The sequence below is a fragment of the Phyllostomus hastatus genome, unplaced genomic scaffold, assembly GCF_019186645.2.
Source record: "Phyllostomus hastatus isolate PE091 unplaced genomic scaffold, TTU_PhHast_1.1 phas_scaffold_21, whole genome shotgun sequence".
Lineage (NCBI taxonomy): Eukaryota > Metazoa > Chordata > Mammalia > Chiroptera > Phyllostomidae > Phyllostomus > Phyllostomus hastatus.
The window spans coordinates 29,205,300-29,222,198 of NW_025334017.1; the positions used below are offsets into that span (position 1 = coordinate 29,205,300).

The 16,899-nt window shown below is 36.9% G+C and overlaps 1 protein-coding gene across 1 annotated transcript in view; it reads left to right on the forward strand.

Annotated features, from left to right (window-relative positions):
- Positions 1–16,899, forward strand: part of PKHD1L1 (PKHD1 like 1) — a 136,823-nt gene that overhangs the window by 103,910 nt on the left and 16,014 nt on the right. The window contains exons 61-71 of the mRNA XM_045861274.1: positions 731–860; positions 1,613–1,734; positions 3,257–3,347; positions 6,337–6,485; positions 6,567–6,689; positions 7,319–7,430; positions 7,509–7,625; positions 10,081–10,246; positions 12,941–13,173; positions 13,369–13,536; positions 16,600–16,757. Coding sequence (XP_045717230.1) covers positions 731–860; positions 1,613–1,734; positions 3,257–3,347; positions 6,337–6,485; positions 6,567–6,689; positions 7,319–7,430; positions 7,509–7,625; positions 10,081–10,246; positions 12,941–13,173; positions 13,369–13,536; positions 16,600–16,757 — 1,569 coding nt within the window. The remainder of the gene's footprint in view (positions 1–730; positions 861–1,612; positions 1,735–3,256; positions 3,348–6,336; positions 6,486–6,566; positions 6,690–7,318; positions 7,431–7,508; positions 7,626–10,080; positions 10,247–12,940; positions 13,174–13,368; positions 13,537–16,599; positions 16,758–16,899) is intronic.

The window sequence follows — 16,899 nt, forward strand, 5'->3', positions numbered from 1 at the left end:
TTTATTTAAGATAAGTTAAAGAAAAATATAGAAAAAGGAGCAGGGAAAGCGAAAGGATTGATGCTCTATAATAGTATTTCATATCTTCCCTTTGTTTTGCAATAACCAAACATATTTCCAAACAGTTTCTATTAAGCAAACTGAGTATTGCTTAAATTTTTCAAATGAAAAAAACCTATGCCTGTATATCCATGCTATTCTCAAAAGTGGGAAAATAAATGTCCTGAGAGGACTGATGATTTAACAAAAATGAAAGCTTATTTCTTATGGAAATAAAATGTAACCTTGTAGGTTTGAAATTGCAACCCCTAACCTACCCACTGACTGGTTCCAATAGACATTTGAATTATAACCCCTTGCCCAGGGTGTCACCTTTTGAAATTAAAAAATAAATTCCTGTTCATCATATAGTAAACTTTTCTACAAAAATAAATTTTAGTACCTTAACATTATATATGTAATGACAGAACTATAAATGCATAGAAAATCACTTGAGAATTTTTTCTGCATTTAAAGTAAGCATCCTTCTCTTGCTTTATTTAATCACAAATTCAAGATATGCAGAAAATTCCCAGTTTTAAAAGACCTGCTGAAAAATCTTCTCTTTTTATGGAATATAAACTGATTATTTTGTTTATTAAGGTGTGCTTCCTGAAAATCACCTACTTTGAGTTTTTTCTTTAAATGTATTTTATTTTTTAAATATCCACCGAATCCCAATGTTTTATAGATTCAAGAACACGGTGCATCTTACATCCGAGGCTGTGCTTTTCACCATGGCTTTTCCCCAGCAATTGGTGTGTTTGGCACAGATGGAGTGGACATTGATGATAACATCATTCACTTTACAGTGGGGGAAGGTAACATAATAATATTTTGGTCCAAACATATCCTTCTGAGACAGTCTTATCTGTAAACTCTTAGGGTCATGTTCTCCAATTAATCTTTCTTCAAGAATGGAAATGGATGATATCTGTTCATATATGGGAATTATTAAGCCATATGTACTCATTGGGCACTCAAAATGTGCCCAGTGTAACTAGGAACTGGATATTTAATTTTAATTGCACTTAATTTAATTGTACTTACTTTACATTTAAGTAGTCAATCTGGCTATGGATATTATATAGGACCCTATAGCACAAGAAGAATTATTTACCAAACCATGATCTTATGTGAGTTATCTAATACCAATAGTTTAAATCACTATGACTTTTGAAACACTCCTTACATATCAATTAGAAAGATTATTCACAAATAAAGGTTATTATTTGATAAAAACTTATATTCAATTATAGGAGGTTACTCTTCCTTAAATATCAGTGAAAAGTGTAATACGACCTTATTTAATATGTATAAAATGCATTTGTGTGTTTGTTAAAACCTGAAGTGGAGCCTGGGAACCCACATATTTAACAAGCACCCAGAAGTCCCTAAGTCAGGTGGTTGACTAAGTCAAGTTCCTTATCAAAGAGTGCAGAGGGCTCGATTTAAAACTTCAGGGGTTCACATATCAGGCTCAAACTAGAAAACTGATTTCATGGGGAAAAAAAGAAAGACACCCCCCATAGCACTTATTACAAATGTATATGTGTTGGGGGGATTTTTCCAGGCATAAGAATATGGGGGGACGCCAACAGAGTCCGGGGAAACTTGGTCGCACTTTCGGTTTGGCCGGGAACCTACCAGAACAGAAAAGAGTTAAGTTCAACTCTCTGGCACGCGGCAATTGAGGTAACGCAAACACACTTGTGATTCTAATTATACAAAGTCATGATTTCCTTATTAAAGATTCCAATTTCTGTAGAAATTGTAAATCTAAAAATATTACTGAAAACTATTTCTTCCTTAGCTAAGACAGATGAACTAATAAAATGAGCTGATTAAAAGGGTGAATGAACTTTCTGAAAAGATGACGTGTGCTCCACATTAATTTTTCTTTGTGTGGATGCCCGTTAGTTTAAACAGTTCTCGAACTGTTTCCTTACTTCTCTGATGTTAATTAGTGCTTTCAGGTTCCTGTTCAGGGTCTCTGTGCTGCAGACTGACCAAGTGCCTTGCATGTGTGTTACTACTTAACTCGGAATTTAGTTTCCTTCCTCGTGTGGAAAACTGTGGTAATAGACTGTGGAATCTCTACAACCACTTCCTTGTCTAAAATCTCTATGATTCTGTATGCAAGGTTCCTTACTCTTATCCGACATAGCTATTGGGCCCCTTCTTGCTTTCCGTGAAGTTTCTTCAATTACTATAGGGCTTTATTTAGATGCAGAATGAGATTACAAACAAGAAAACAGCACAGAGAAAGGAGTGGGGAGAAATATAGCTTCCGTTGTTTTATTGTATTACCTATGCCATAGGAATGAAAAATAATTACAAGTAGCTGTCTTTGAAAGATGGGTTAAGGACTGGGCTTTGATTTTGTGCAACTGTTAATAATCACCTTGCAGTAAAATTGGTAAGCCTGGAATTTAGTATATATTTATTGGGTAATAATGTTCTCTTGCCATCTATTCATAGATGATAGAATATAATAAAATGTCAATTCCAAATCCTTAAATTTATCTGTATCTTTTGAAATAAAGAGTACTTTATAGATTCCATGTAATTCTATTTTATCACAATCTTTTAAAATAAGGCTGTTTATTATGTTTTAAATAACTGAGGTTTTAGCTGTTTTGTGAACACAATAGGCAAGAACTAAACCTTCTGTGCTCTGCAGTTTTCATTTTCTATCACTTTGACTCAACTCGTAAAACAAAATTGCTTAGTAATTAGCTAGTGCTTGTGCTAGCCAGTTTTTTATTATAGTACATTTTATTTAAACTAGTGAGTGCCTTAAAGAAATCTTATGGCCTACTTTAATTGCCTTAGTTGTCTTGTTTTAAATAAATTGCATTGGTAACAGAATATAACCAAAAAGAATGATAAAATCTTTGTAACCTTGCTATAATACTGAAATTTGGTCAATGGCTTGTAAATATTGAATTATATCCAGTGTATTTTGTGACTGAAATAAAAAATAATTCCTTTAATACATTTTCCAAAGAAGTCTAGTGATTGGCTTTATGCCAAGGACCTAAGCTAATGCGAATACTTTATTTGTAATTTGTTTGAATGGAGTGAATAATAAAGTAAAATTGTCCTCCTGCAAGTGTAATCATAATTAAGTTTTCCTATGCATGTTGCACACTTATTCTCACTGCATAATTGTGTAAGAGCCTGACCCGAAGTATTTTCTTTGTCACTGTACTAGATAAACAGAGGGACCAACACAGTCTTACAAAATAATGTCGTGGCTGGATTTGGGAGGGCAGGATACCGCATTGATGGGGAACCTTGCTCAAGTAAGTCTTTTGGCATAGAGTGAAAAAAACAGGAAATAATTTGTCCAAATTTGTAAAGTAAATAATTGTTGTTTGACAGTTCAATATGTAATATTCCTCTTCCTGAGCACTGAAAGAACTCAACAGGGGAAATAAATTATTTCAGACATCATTGGTTCTAAAGAAAGAAGACTGGATAGACTTTTAAGGACAACTGTTTTCCACGTTTATGATCCCAAGATTCTAACAGCAACTTCAGTTCTCGATCTGGCTGGTACTGGAACAGCCAGTATCTCATCCCACCTTCATAAGACGAGACATAGGGATCCGCACCTATAGAGAGGCGTGACTCTTTCACACTTCTGCTTCTTGGGGATGAATGAATGCTCGTTGTTCGTTAAAACCTGCAAACATGAGAGTCAAAGGACATGAGCAGTTCTCAGATACATTTCTATCGGAAGAGTGAAAACCAAGAACTGAACAGCTGCTCTCTTGGCGAGGCTGTAGGGACATAGGAACGCTTACACATGGCTGGTTGAAGGACAAAATGATACAGCCTCTACAGAGGGGAATCTGGCCATAGCTGCCAGAGTCAGAGAGGCGTTTACCTTTGGGTCAGCATTTCTCCTCTGGTGATATAACTAACAGTTGCCTTGATAAGAGAAAAGATCTGTGAACAAAGTTGTTCCTCACAGCAGCTATGTGTGTTAGCAGGAAACCGAAAGCCACCCAGTATCCAATACCTGTGGGCTGGTTATGCAAAGCCAGATATTGAACACTAAGTAAGGTACATATCTATGTACTGATATGGAGATTCTAAAGTGATCAAAAGAAAATTACAGACCAGCATATTTAATACTGGTTTTTGTATAATGTGTTTTGTGGAAAACAGGAAGAAAATAAAAACATGCATGATATGTGTGTTTACACAAAGAAACCCTAAGTATAAACACAAATAACTGTAGTGGTTGAGTGGGAACAGGGCGACTTATTATTGTATAAGTTTTTATAACCTCTTGATTTTTCAACTATATAAAAGGATTATCAGATCAAAAAAATGAAATAGATAATAGAACTGCAGGCTTTTCTTCCTAAGAAAACTGCTTAAAGGAAATGGGATTTTCCTTCAAAAAATTTACATTCCTTCTTTTCTCTCAGTGTAGTTACTTTTAAGATTCTTTGAATCAGCATTTCTTTTCTAAATTCAAAACTTATTGGACTTAAGCTAATTTATTCTTGTGTAAGACACATTTTGATGGAATAAAGCAATTTTGCCAATGGCTTTATTTTTTGATATATGCTCTTATTAAATATTTTAGTTCCCAACAGCTTTAACTGGCTTTTCTCTAACCTAAAGTTTAAAAATATGTCATTTCTCCGTAACTTTATTGAAGTGCTATGTGATTTTTCTGAAAATCAAAATATGTGCTGTGCATATGAATATTTACTAATATGTAATGTCATGTAATCCATTTTTCACTGACTAAATAATTGAGAGTTTCTATAGGAGTTTTTGAATTTCAAGCAATGGAGACATGAAATACCACAGGGGAACTGAGGGTCTGAGTCCCTGGCGTGGGAACTGAGAATGGCCATCTCCCAGATAAGTGAGAGGCTGAGGTGCTGGGAAGGGGGTTAGGTCCCATGTTGGGTCCAAGGAAGGAGCCGTACTTGCCTCTGGGCACATTGTATGGAACCAAGGGAAAGACATGCAAACAGCTTCTTATGAAGGGAACAAAATAGAAGCCTGGCAGACCCAAAGTCAAATGTCAATCTGAAAGGAACAGGGAAAAAGGAAAAGCAATAGAAGATAGAATGAAATCAGATCCTTGGGGGCTGAGTACGATTTAGGGGTGAGTGTTGCTCTTTATAGGGAATGCTCCAGTTTACGCATGGTTAGCAGGGAACCATTAAGGTTACTGATCTGATTTGGGCATGAATAAAACTTGTATTACAATCCACATCAATTATCCTGTATATTAATTGTGAGTATAGTTTTCATTTATTGAGGCACTTTACATGGGTTATTTCATTTCATTGGGAAACAACCCTGAATTAGAGTTGATTTTTAATATATGAGGAAACTGAGGTCCTAAAAGGTCAAATAGCTTTCCTAACATCATGAACACATCAATTCAGCAACTATCTAATAAGCACCCATCTCTGCATTACCTTCTAAGCTGTATGGATAGGGTGGTCTGTGAGCTAGACACAGTCTCTTCCCTCATGAAGGTTATATTGTAATAGAGGAGATGGATAATTCACAAATAAGTAATAATAAAATATCAGGTGAAGAAAATTTTAATTGCCATGTAAAGTGACTGAGCTGCAACTTTGACTCAGGTAGTCAGAGAACACCTTCTGAAGAAGTGACACTTAACTTGAAAGTGGACGCCCAGATGGCACCAGCCACCCCGAGGTCTGCAGGGGAGGAATTTTACAGATGGCAGGAGGTGCCACAGTGTCCCAAGCTCAGCCTAGTTTGAATCCAACTTCATGGTCTTTCTAATGAAATTAGTTTAATCAGATACAATTAGTTAAGGGTGTTAACATGAAATAACCTTTTGCAAATGAGCACACAATTATTCTGAAGAGCAGCGAAGGGACAATTTAGGTAAGAGTAAGTACTAGAGTAAATCATAAATGGCCGAAGCATAAAAATATTTTCCCTCCTTGTTAAAATTCACATTGAAATAATATATTTAATTTTTAAAAGAATTTTAACTTTAACTGATACTGCTTATAAAATTACAGGGCAGAAGTAACACCTGCTTGAGCATGGTTGGTTGGGAACATGAATGTCTCACATGAGATGAGCAGCAGTTTGAACATTTCACCTAAAATGTCATATAGTGTGCTTGAGTGTGATATTGTTATGTTACAGAATTACGTGCTCATGATTTTGTAATAGAAAGTTTTATAATAAAAAAGGGGGGCATTATTTGTGCCAGACCCTGTATATAACATGACTTCTACTGTTAATTTTCTCATTCTGTATTTCCTTCCCAAGGTCAGTCTGATCCCCTGGAAAAGTGGTTTGACAATGAAGCCCACGGGGGTTTATATGGCATCTATATGAACCAAGACGGCCTTCCTGGGTGCTCCCTTATACGGGGATTTACCGTTTGGATGTGCTGGGATTATGGAATTTATTTTCAGGTAAATTGATCCGAGATCATGACCGTTTGTTTTCTTTTATTATTGTATTTTGTGTTATATAAACGCAAAATTGTGTTACAGACCACAGAGAGTGTGTATATCTCTAATGTGACCCTGGTTGACAATGGAATGGCCATTTTCTCAATGATTTACACGCCAGCTGCCATATCTCACCAAATTTCCAGTAAAAAAGTGCGAATTAAGGTAAGAAATGACTGCAGCCACATGAAAAAGAAAGAGAAACTCTGAGAAGGGTGACATTATTAAAGGACTAATACAAATGATTTCTTGGACTCCTACCCCGCTAGTCCAGACCTCCTGTCTTTGCTCTCATCGACCTGGGCCAGAAGGCTCTCCATCCTTCTCCCCCTCCCCCACGCCTCACCTCTTCTTGATTATCACCTGCTCATTTGGCCACAGATAGTTAAATTTTCATTCCATCTATGAAGTTTTTCCTGAACTAACTTAGGTAGTATTGACACTCCCTCCTTTTCTTGTTCCCGCTGTTCCATGGACGTGTTTCTGTCCTAGACGCAGAACATGGCATTACACACAATTATTTGCATATCTATCTCCCCCTTGACACTTTGAGTGTCTTTCCACTCAGGGAAGAAATCCCATCTTTTTCACATCTTTTGCATCTTGGTTTAATGAACGAGCCAGTTCTCAAACTTACAGGGTGTGTTTTTGAAACAGAACAATTTAGTATTACTCATTATTATGTTTTGCTTTAGCAGTAGGAAAACATCATAATAATAATTATTATTAGATTTATTATTGTTGTTATTATATACTTTTATTATTAAAGCTGTATTATTTGAATTTCTTAATAGAACTCATTAATTGTTGGGAGTAGCCCTGGATTTAATTGCTCTGATGTCCTAACAAACGGTGATCCCAATATTGAACTTTCTGCTGCCCACCGGAGTTCTAGACCTCCATCAGGTAAAAAATTTAGGATTCTAATTTTGGCATTCATGTGACTGCACTTTCAAATTTCAACTTTCTTCTTTTTTATAAAAGGAGGCAGAAGTGGGATTTGCTGGCCTACCTTTGCTTCAGCACATAACATGGCACCCCGGAAGCCTCACGCAGGGACCATGAGTTACAACGCCATCAGTGGCCTTATGGAAATCTCAGGCAAGTGGAAACATAGTTTGACAAGCCGCAGTTAAGGTCTATGAAGAATACCTGGAGTATAACTAATAGTGTCTCATTGTTAGTAAAGAAAAAATAGTGATTAAATGAATGTGTTCATGCATCTGCTCAATATGACAAGAAAAGAATCAGTCATCAGAGTCAACTTCAAGAATGGTTCCTTGGCAAAATTCATGTATATTTAAAACACTGAAATTTAATTTTCCTTCTAAAACAACAGAAAAGCCACTAGTATAGTAATTAAATATTAATTAGTTTCTATAAGTTATAAAGGCCCTTTCATGTAACTAAGATTATATATTTTTATCTCTCTTTTTAAAGATTTTATTCATTTATTTTTAGAGAGGAAAGGGAGGGAGAAAGAGAGAGAAATATCAACGTGTGGTTGCTGGGGGTCATGGCCTGCAACCCAGGCACGTACCCTGACTGGGAATCGAACCTGTGACACTTTGGTTTGCAGCCCGCCCTCAATCCACTGAGCTATGCCAGCCAGGGCTCTATTTTTATCTCCTTTTACAACTGAAAAAATTTAAACTCATGTAATTTAGGAGCTCATAAAATCTTACTAAAATCCCACAACTATCGGCAGATCTAGGATTAGGATCAAGACCTTCTGACTTGAAATTTGTTGCTATTTCACTGAACCAGGCTACCTCTTTAATAATGTAAAATAATTATACATAAATTAGTGTAGTAAGCATATTAATTATTTTCATTTTGCTCCTTAAATACGCTGTGCCATTCTCTATTTCAGATTAGGAAGCCTGCGTTTCATGATAAGTGTAACCAGGGTCTCCTCTAAGAAAGAGGCTCAATAAATTAGACATCTAAGTTCAGTGTAGTGTTTCTTATAACTAAGTTCCAGAAATGCAAAACAAATTATCTCTTTGAGTTGACTCATAAAATAAAATTGCTTTGTAATTACCTAATACTTGTGCTATCCAGTTTTTTATTATAGCATATTTTATTTAAACAAGTGAGTATCAAGCCTTAAACAAGCCTTTATTGAATCTTATGGTCCACTGTAATTGCCTTGGTTGTCTTATTTTAAATAAATCAAATTAGTAACAGAGTGTAACCCAAAAGAGTGATAAAATCTTTGTAACCTTACTATAATTCTGAAATTTGGCCTATGGCTTATAAATATTGAACCACATCCAGTGGATTTTATGAATGAAATTTAAAAATGCACTTTTCTAAGAAGTTAAATGTTAGAGGACAGTTCCTCAGAGAAGGGGCGGCTGCGAGTAGTGAGCAGTCAACACTTACAGGAGCTAAGGATGGGTACTCGAGGCCAGTAAAGGAGATCTGCACAGGTAACAAGTAGTACCTGCTGCTGTGGTGGCTATTTTTTAAGATTTTATTTACTTATATTTAGAGAGAGGGTAAGGGAGGGAGAAAGTGTGGGAGAGAAATATCAATGTGTGGTTGCCTCTTGCACGCCCCCTGCTGGGGACCTGGCCCACAACCCAGGCATGTGCCCTGACTGGGAATCGAACCAGTGACCCTTTGGTTCACAGTCCAGCACTCGATCCACTGAGTCACATCAGCCGGGGCAGCTACTGTGGTGTTTTATTAATGCTCATATAAGTCTCATATTTATGTGTACATAATATCTTCTTAGGACAAATATGTAATCAAGAGGTTAGTAGATAGCATACACACAATTAAGAAATTTTGAAGTTACCTTTTTTTTTGCTCTTTTTCTATTTTTGAGTTATTGGTTAGTACAATGGAGATTAAGTTTTGGATCCAATAAACTTTATATTTTGGCCCCACAATATATGCAGCAAGGCCAAGAGAATAATAGCATTTCAATTAGCCTGTGCTGCATAAGAAACCACCCCCAAAGTCAGAGTCCTTAAACAATCATTTATCAGCCCATGATTCTGTAGATTGACAGTTTGGGCTTTGTTCACCTGGGTGGTTCTCCTGCTGGTCCCACCTGGGATTATTCAATAGGCTGCCTTCAGTTTACAGGATGGATAGGGGCTGATTAGTCTAGGATGGCCTCACATTTATGGCTGGTGGTTGGTGCCTGTTGATGGTCATTGCTAGCTGTTGGCTAGAGTAATGGGGGTGATTGAGCTAGGCCTGTTCACATGTTAAGAGTCACAGAATTCCCTAGGGCACAAAGGGAGTGAGTCCTAATATGCAAGCACTTTCAGGTCTTCTTATACACAGTTGCTTTTGTCCCACTGGCCAAATCAAGTTACATGGCCAAGCCCAGAGAAATATGGAACTGACCACTCAGTGGTGCTGATACAGGGAAACAGCACTCTGCCATGAGTCCTGGGGGATTAATCTTAACCTGGGGGATAAAGTAAGAGCTTCATGTTCAAGGTATTAAATGATGTGTTTGTGGGAATGTACCTAAAGTGTAATCGCACCACTTCCTCTATAGAAAACAATTATTTTTCTATTATTTATATTTTAGAGTCAACATTTGTTGGATTCAAGAATGTTTGTTCAGGTGAAACTAATGTGGTATTCATTACTAACCCTTTAAATGAGGATTTACAGCACCCAATCCATGTGAAGAACATGCATCTGGCTGATACTACGGAACAATCAAAAATATTTATACATAGGCCTGATATAAGGTAAAACATATGAAAACCCAGTTTTCTTCCTCTCTTCATAGTTTTACAGGGGTTTTCCCCCTCCATAGTTCTGGGAAAGTTGCTATGTTAAAGTAACTGTTACTTTTATAAAATTTTAATCGGTACTATGAAATTAAGACTAAAGCATTCATGTTTTCAGTTAAGTTGAATAAGCTAGGCCTCAGTATGTATATTTTCTCATACTGTTTTGTCCATGCATTATAAATAACACTATCATTAAACATAAGAGACATAAATGGGGTTAGAAGTGTGCTGTACATTAATATCTCTCCATTAATAGTCATTAGGAATAAGAGATATTTCTAGCATTTCTTCCCCTTTCCTTACTTCTTTTCTTTCCTGTTGCTTTCCAAATGTCTTATCACATGCACTGCAACATGAAGTTGGAAATTAAATGTTAGTCATTAAAATCACTGTGGCCCTGGCTGGTGTAGCTCAGTGGATTGAGCGCGGGCTGGGAACCAAAGTGTCCCAGGTTCGATTCCCAGCCAGGGTACATTCCTGGGTTGCAGGCCATAACCCCCAGCAACCACACATTGATGTTTCTCTCTCTCTCTCTCTCTCTATCTCCCTCCCTTCCCTCTCTAAAAATAAAAATAAATTTAAAAAATCTTAAAAAAATAAAAAAAATAAAATCACTGTGACTGAGAATATGCAGAAACTTAGCACAGTGACTTTTCAATCACAAAGGTCAAGTGGTGTCAGAATATTTGTAGAAGTCGAACCACTTAGATTCTAAGGCTTAAAAGAATATAGTCAATAGTTGCTGCTCTTCTTAAGAGGTGCAGACCAGGAATTTAGATGTTAGGCAATATTGGAGGTAAGACATTTTCTGTTAGAGACCTTTGTCCATCTGCAGTCCAGGGAGGAGAGGTGAGGAATAATGCTGTCCATAGACCTCTCTTCAGAGAAATGCTGTCTCACAAACAGTTTGACTTCATCGCATTTTGTTTGAGTGGCAGCCCCACTGCTCTTCATCTAATTATCGTTGAACTGCAGTCCACTAGAAAGTTATTAGCTCCTATTTATTTAATCTTTAAGATTTAATTTATAATTTTAATATCTAGGTCATGAAGAAAATATGACATTATAAAGTATAATGACTTTGAGTTCTGTGCTTTAATTGGGATACTGTTGGTGCTTTCTCCAGACTCTTTTTACTAGGGAGTTCCCCCAGTCCCCACATGCTCTAAATGTGGGCCAACAATTACCCATTTTTCCAGAGAATTGCTCTTAGCTAAACAGGAATATCTTTGGGAGGGTAAAACCCTTCCTACCACCACCTCCTTGCAGACCATGAAAAGTGACTAATTCATTCAGGGTACAAGAGGCCGGTTCCCTTGTCTCCAGGTAGGAATGAATCTGGGTACAATTCTTGATGCAGAGGTTCCCTGGGGTCAGATTGAAGACAGTCTACAGCTCCTAGTCATTTCCCTTTGCTTTCCCTCACTCTGTGTGGCTGCTCGCCTTCCCATTTGAGAGGACTCCCTCAATAACTAACTTGAACAAAGTTTACCTCTCAGCCTCTTTGGAACCTGAAGTCTGGTGGAGCCCTAAGCTATAATGTGAGTGCTGCTAGGCACCTACCCACAGACTTGCTTACCAAAGCATTCTGCACTTACTTGAAAACAGAGAACACATGAACTACAGGAATATTTATTCAGATCATCTGCAAAACTACTACAGTGTTATAATAAGGGCTAACTTACAGTTTTATGTCTCTCTTATAGCAAAAAGGAAGAGATATGCTAATAGTATCTAATAGATCTGAGCTTTCCCCTATAATTGTGTTGCTATAACTCTGCAATAAATTATACTTCCCCCTAGAATATATGATAATATAGTGTAGATGTACTGTATTCATGTATGCTATACAATGTACAGTACATTGAAAACTGAGCAGCTATTTTGTTTTTATAACCAGTTACTCAACACTCCAGGTGTCCCATCTATGGTTGGGACTGCATTATGAGTTTATAGTATTTCATCTCTTATAGTTTTGGTATCTGCAGAATGCTTACTAAAATATGTAGTATGACATCATAATCCAAGTATAATAGTTTGTATACACATAGGGAAAGGCCTATGAGAATATATATTAATCTGCAGTTTGTGATAGGCTTGAGAGCTTGAGATAGGAAGGTGAAGGGGACTGAATTTTTACCAAGTATTTAGATTATTTTATAGTAAGCATACAACACCTTTATAATGTTAAAAACCCATTAAAAACAGAGAAGGAAAGGGAAAATAATGAAGACTTCCCTGCCAACACAGGGATTTTGTGTGTTCTGAGCAGTAGCTGTTCACCTGTTCTGTGAGGCAATGTTAGTATATTGTATGCTATTCACAAATATGAAAGCTATTATTCAACAAAATATGGAACAACAAAATGGAATTCTAATTTCATATTCCACAGGTGTAACATGTCCTTTGGAAATGTTAATGAATTCATAATACACCAAATCAACACAATGGAAAACAAATCTCATTACAATGCTTATTACATATGCTAATTGGTCCTACATTGAATCCTGTCTGAAATGATAAGATTCAATCAGTCAATTTTGGGGCGATACTCTCTTATCAGATACTCAGGTATACCCAAATGCTCCCTAGAAATAGGGTAGGGATACTAAATCTAGATATCCATTCATTTCACCTTTTTCTCCACAGGAAGGTGAATCCATCTGATTGTGTAGACATGGTTTGTGATGCCAAAAGGAAATCTTTTCTCAGAGATATGGATGGCTCCTTTCTGGGGAATTCTGGTTCAGTGATACCTCAGTCAGAATATGAATGGGATGGAAATAGCCAACTTGGAATTGGGGACTACAGAATTCCTAAGGCGATGCTCACATTCCCCAATGGAAGTAGAATTCCTGTCACTGAGAAAGCACCTTATAAAGGTTTGTTGGATATTATTCTTTTGGTCCTTGAATATGTGAAACAAAACATATTTTTTTATCTTTAATGATAGATACACTCAACCAATAATGTATTTTTTTTACTTATTCATGTTACATAAAAAGAAAAGATAGTATGTGGATGCTTTTGCAAAGAGATTTCATTTCATGCTAAAATTTATGTGCCAATGTTTCTAGGAATTGTTAGAGATTCCACCTGTAAATACATTCCAGAATGGCAAAGCTACAGGTGCTTTGGGATGGAATATGCGATGATGGTTGTTGAAAGCCTGGATTCTGACACAGAAACCCGACGACTCTCACCGGTGGCTGTCGTGAGCAATGGTTATGTAGATCTCATTAATGGTAGGTGTTCGATGTCAACAAACTAGAGTTACTCAAAGCCTTCACTATTTATTACATGCATGGAGACATCTCATAAATTACTTATCACATAAAAGTAGATAACATCAGGACTTCTTTGCCTCTTGTTTGTAAGAAAGAGCTACGTATAAGAGAGATACTTGTCTCTTCAGCAGTTCTCTGTGTTGGAAAGCCACAATAGTGATTCCAAATTGACCACTAGAAGGAGGGAGAGAAGGAAGTTATTTCTTGAGTAATCTTCATACTTATAATGATAAGGTGACATAAATACTTTTAAGAACAAGTTGGTATGAGTGTTAACATAAGAAACATTCAAGGGTTCAGAGAATTTTTGTGATTTTATTTGAGCCAAACTGATGACAATTGTTGGAAGCAAAACCTCAACGGATTGAGAAATGCTACAGAGAATGGCAGTTTAGCACCTTATTTTATACATTACAATCAAAGGAGGAGGCATAAGAGGATTACATGAAATCCACTGGGGATAGATTAGGGTGAGGGAAGCAAAGGGGTGGGGGTGGGACTCCAGAGACCTCTGGGATTGGATTAAAGATAAACTGATTGATACATACCCCTTTTACGTAGGTGGAAAAGGGATAGTTAGCAGTCAACAATCAACACGAAAACAATAACAATGAGGGGATTTGTGGTCTCAGCTCCTGTATGAATGGCTGTACCCAAGAGGTTGGAAAGAAGGGAAGTTACCTTGACATTCCAAAAGTTTGTCATCATAGATGCAAAAAGACAATAGACAGGCTCAGTTAAGGTAAAGATCCACCTTTGTTAGGGAAAAACACCAGCCTGGGATGTGACTACCCACCATCAATTGCTCTTGGTTAAAAAGTTTTAATTTCAGCCCATCCTTTGTGGTTGCTCTAGGTCTTAATGGCAACCTCACTGTGCAGCCATGCAGACCTCCCCTGAGCTTGCCAGGCTAATATGTGGCCTCTTTCCTTACACAGAGTATCTCCAAAAATACAATTTGCCTTACATAAAAATTTTAAAAAATTATAATGTATTATTTGGAATATTCAAGAACAATTATTCTCAGCCTACTTGTATTTTATCTTCATAAATCCTTAGAAGACTTAATCTTGAAATGATATGTTTTGTTTTATTTTCACGTCTTATTCCTTAGACTGCCCAGAACATTTTGTCAAGATCTAGAGTCTGAGTTCCTTACCTTCTGGCTGTGGGGACTCCGGTTCAGAGTGGAGACAAAGGTCTCTATATGAATTCAGATCAAGACTTTCTCAAGGAATAAGATAACTTCCAAAAGCTACCAAAAACAGCTGGTAGGGACTCAGTGTACAACCCTGAAATAGCCCTCCAGGGGCTCAGAGATTGGTTCTTAAGAAAGCTGAAGCGTCGTCGTTCAAGTGCTCACGGGGCACATAACCTCTATCAGAGAGATCTCTGTGCCCCGGCAGTGGCATAACCTGCACAGAAATAATCTAAGATTTAAAAAAACAGCCTTTACCCCCCCCAAAATATTCCATTTATCAAAAGTGTTAAAGAGAATGAGCTAAATCAGAGGTGTCTTAGAGTTACATAATTTTAAGCTCTTCCCACCCCCCTGTCTCTTGCCCCAACATACAATCTGCCTGCTTTCTATGAGCTGCAATGAACCCAATTCCAAATGCTGCCTTTCAGATCTTATAAAGCACAGAGACTGAGGGAAGAATTTTAGGCCACTCATTGAATAATGGAGATGGTTTTCGGTGGTGGAGAAAGATTGCATTCTGTTTATTTTCACATGTTCCTTTTCTGAAAAACAATACAAGTTTTCCATTTACAACAGTGGCATGACATTTCTCTTTAAAATAAATTTAAAATTTAAAAAGTCTCTCTCAATTTAAAAAAGTCTGAAGTAAATGATAGTAGCATTTCAGAAATTATGAAGGTACTAAAAGAATCACTGAAACTTGGGATGCACTACACTAAGTGACTTCTGTCACTCTAAATTTTTCACTTTATATGCAGTAATTTCTTTCTGTTTGTTTTAAAAATCCACAAAGAAGGTTTATTTAAAGGCAAGATTTATAGTTTGGTTGCTAAGGGAAAGCTTATGTTCTACTTGAGCTACAGAAGTTAATATTGGTTTACAATTTCATTGAAGTCCAGTTATAAATATTGATAATAATTTAAGTAAGCCAGGAATATGAGCAAAGCCAGTGAATAAAAACATCAAGAAAAATCCATCATTCCATGTCTCATTCAGTGTTTTATATACTATAATATTCTCAGCCACTTTAAAACTGAAGTGAAATAGAGAGGTTTGCTACACAAGTCATGCTGTACCTCTAAATTCAGATAGAAAAGCATACACTATCTTTTGGCTTTTGAGAGTTTATTGGAGTGTTATTTCTCAAGCTGCTTCAGTTCATTGTTAATGATGTTGACCCTCAAACAATACCTATAATCACACTCGTTAACAAAAATGTACAAAAATAACAGTCGAAGAAGATTAAAGACAATAAAAACAAACTTAGGAGTGTGTTGAATTCACAAATTAACTGGTGAACAAATGAGTAAGTGTAAGAAAGAGCTAATGAAGAGCTGATAGTTCAGACATAGAAATATCCGTGTTTCCAGGTACAGTACAGGCTCTATTTTTAACAAATTAACTCCTTTAGAGCGTTTTTCTCAACAGAGTCTGAGAAAGGTGGTTTCCCACCCAAACTCAACATTTGAAAAGTAGGAAAATGGATGAAGCATTTTCTTCCTTACCATGTATATGATTGTTAAAGTAGAGAACCATGCAATCTACTCTTTCCTCATTGACCTTCCAGTACAAATCCTCAACACATTAATTTACCCTGCATGCCCTGGGCAGTGTAAGAGTAAGAGTAGGTGAGGGAGCTGCTTCTCTGCCTTCCTTTTTAGCCAAGATTTGAGAAATAGCTCAGATCACTGGGTAGATGGGTAATGGTTGTAAATACTGAACTTAATCACTGCCATTTATTTTTAATACAATTACTATCAGACTGTGCACGAATAACATTCATCATAGGGTACCTGAACTTGCATTTTATGTGGATTTAGGCCCACAGGACCATGGCTGGTGTGCGGGATACACCTGCCAGAGAAGGCTGTCCCTGTTTCATAGCATTGTGGCTCTGGGCAAATCTTACGAAGTTTACTTCACTGGCACCAGTCCTCAGAATCTTCGACTGCTGTTGCTTAATGTTGACCCTGACAAGGTAAGGCAAGATGGAAATAGTTTCTTAGGAGTTATTGGTTTTGATTCCTTGTTTATATTTCTGTGTGCTGAGAGCTTTATCTCTTCTGCTGTCCTCTTGAACATCTTCAGCCATAGCTCCTTTTCAAGGATCATCAGGGTAC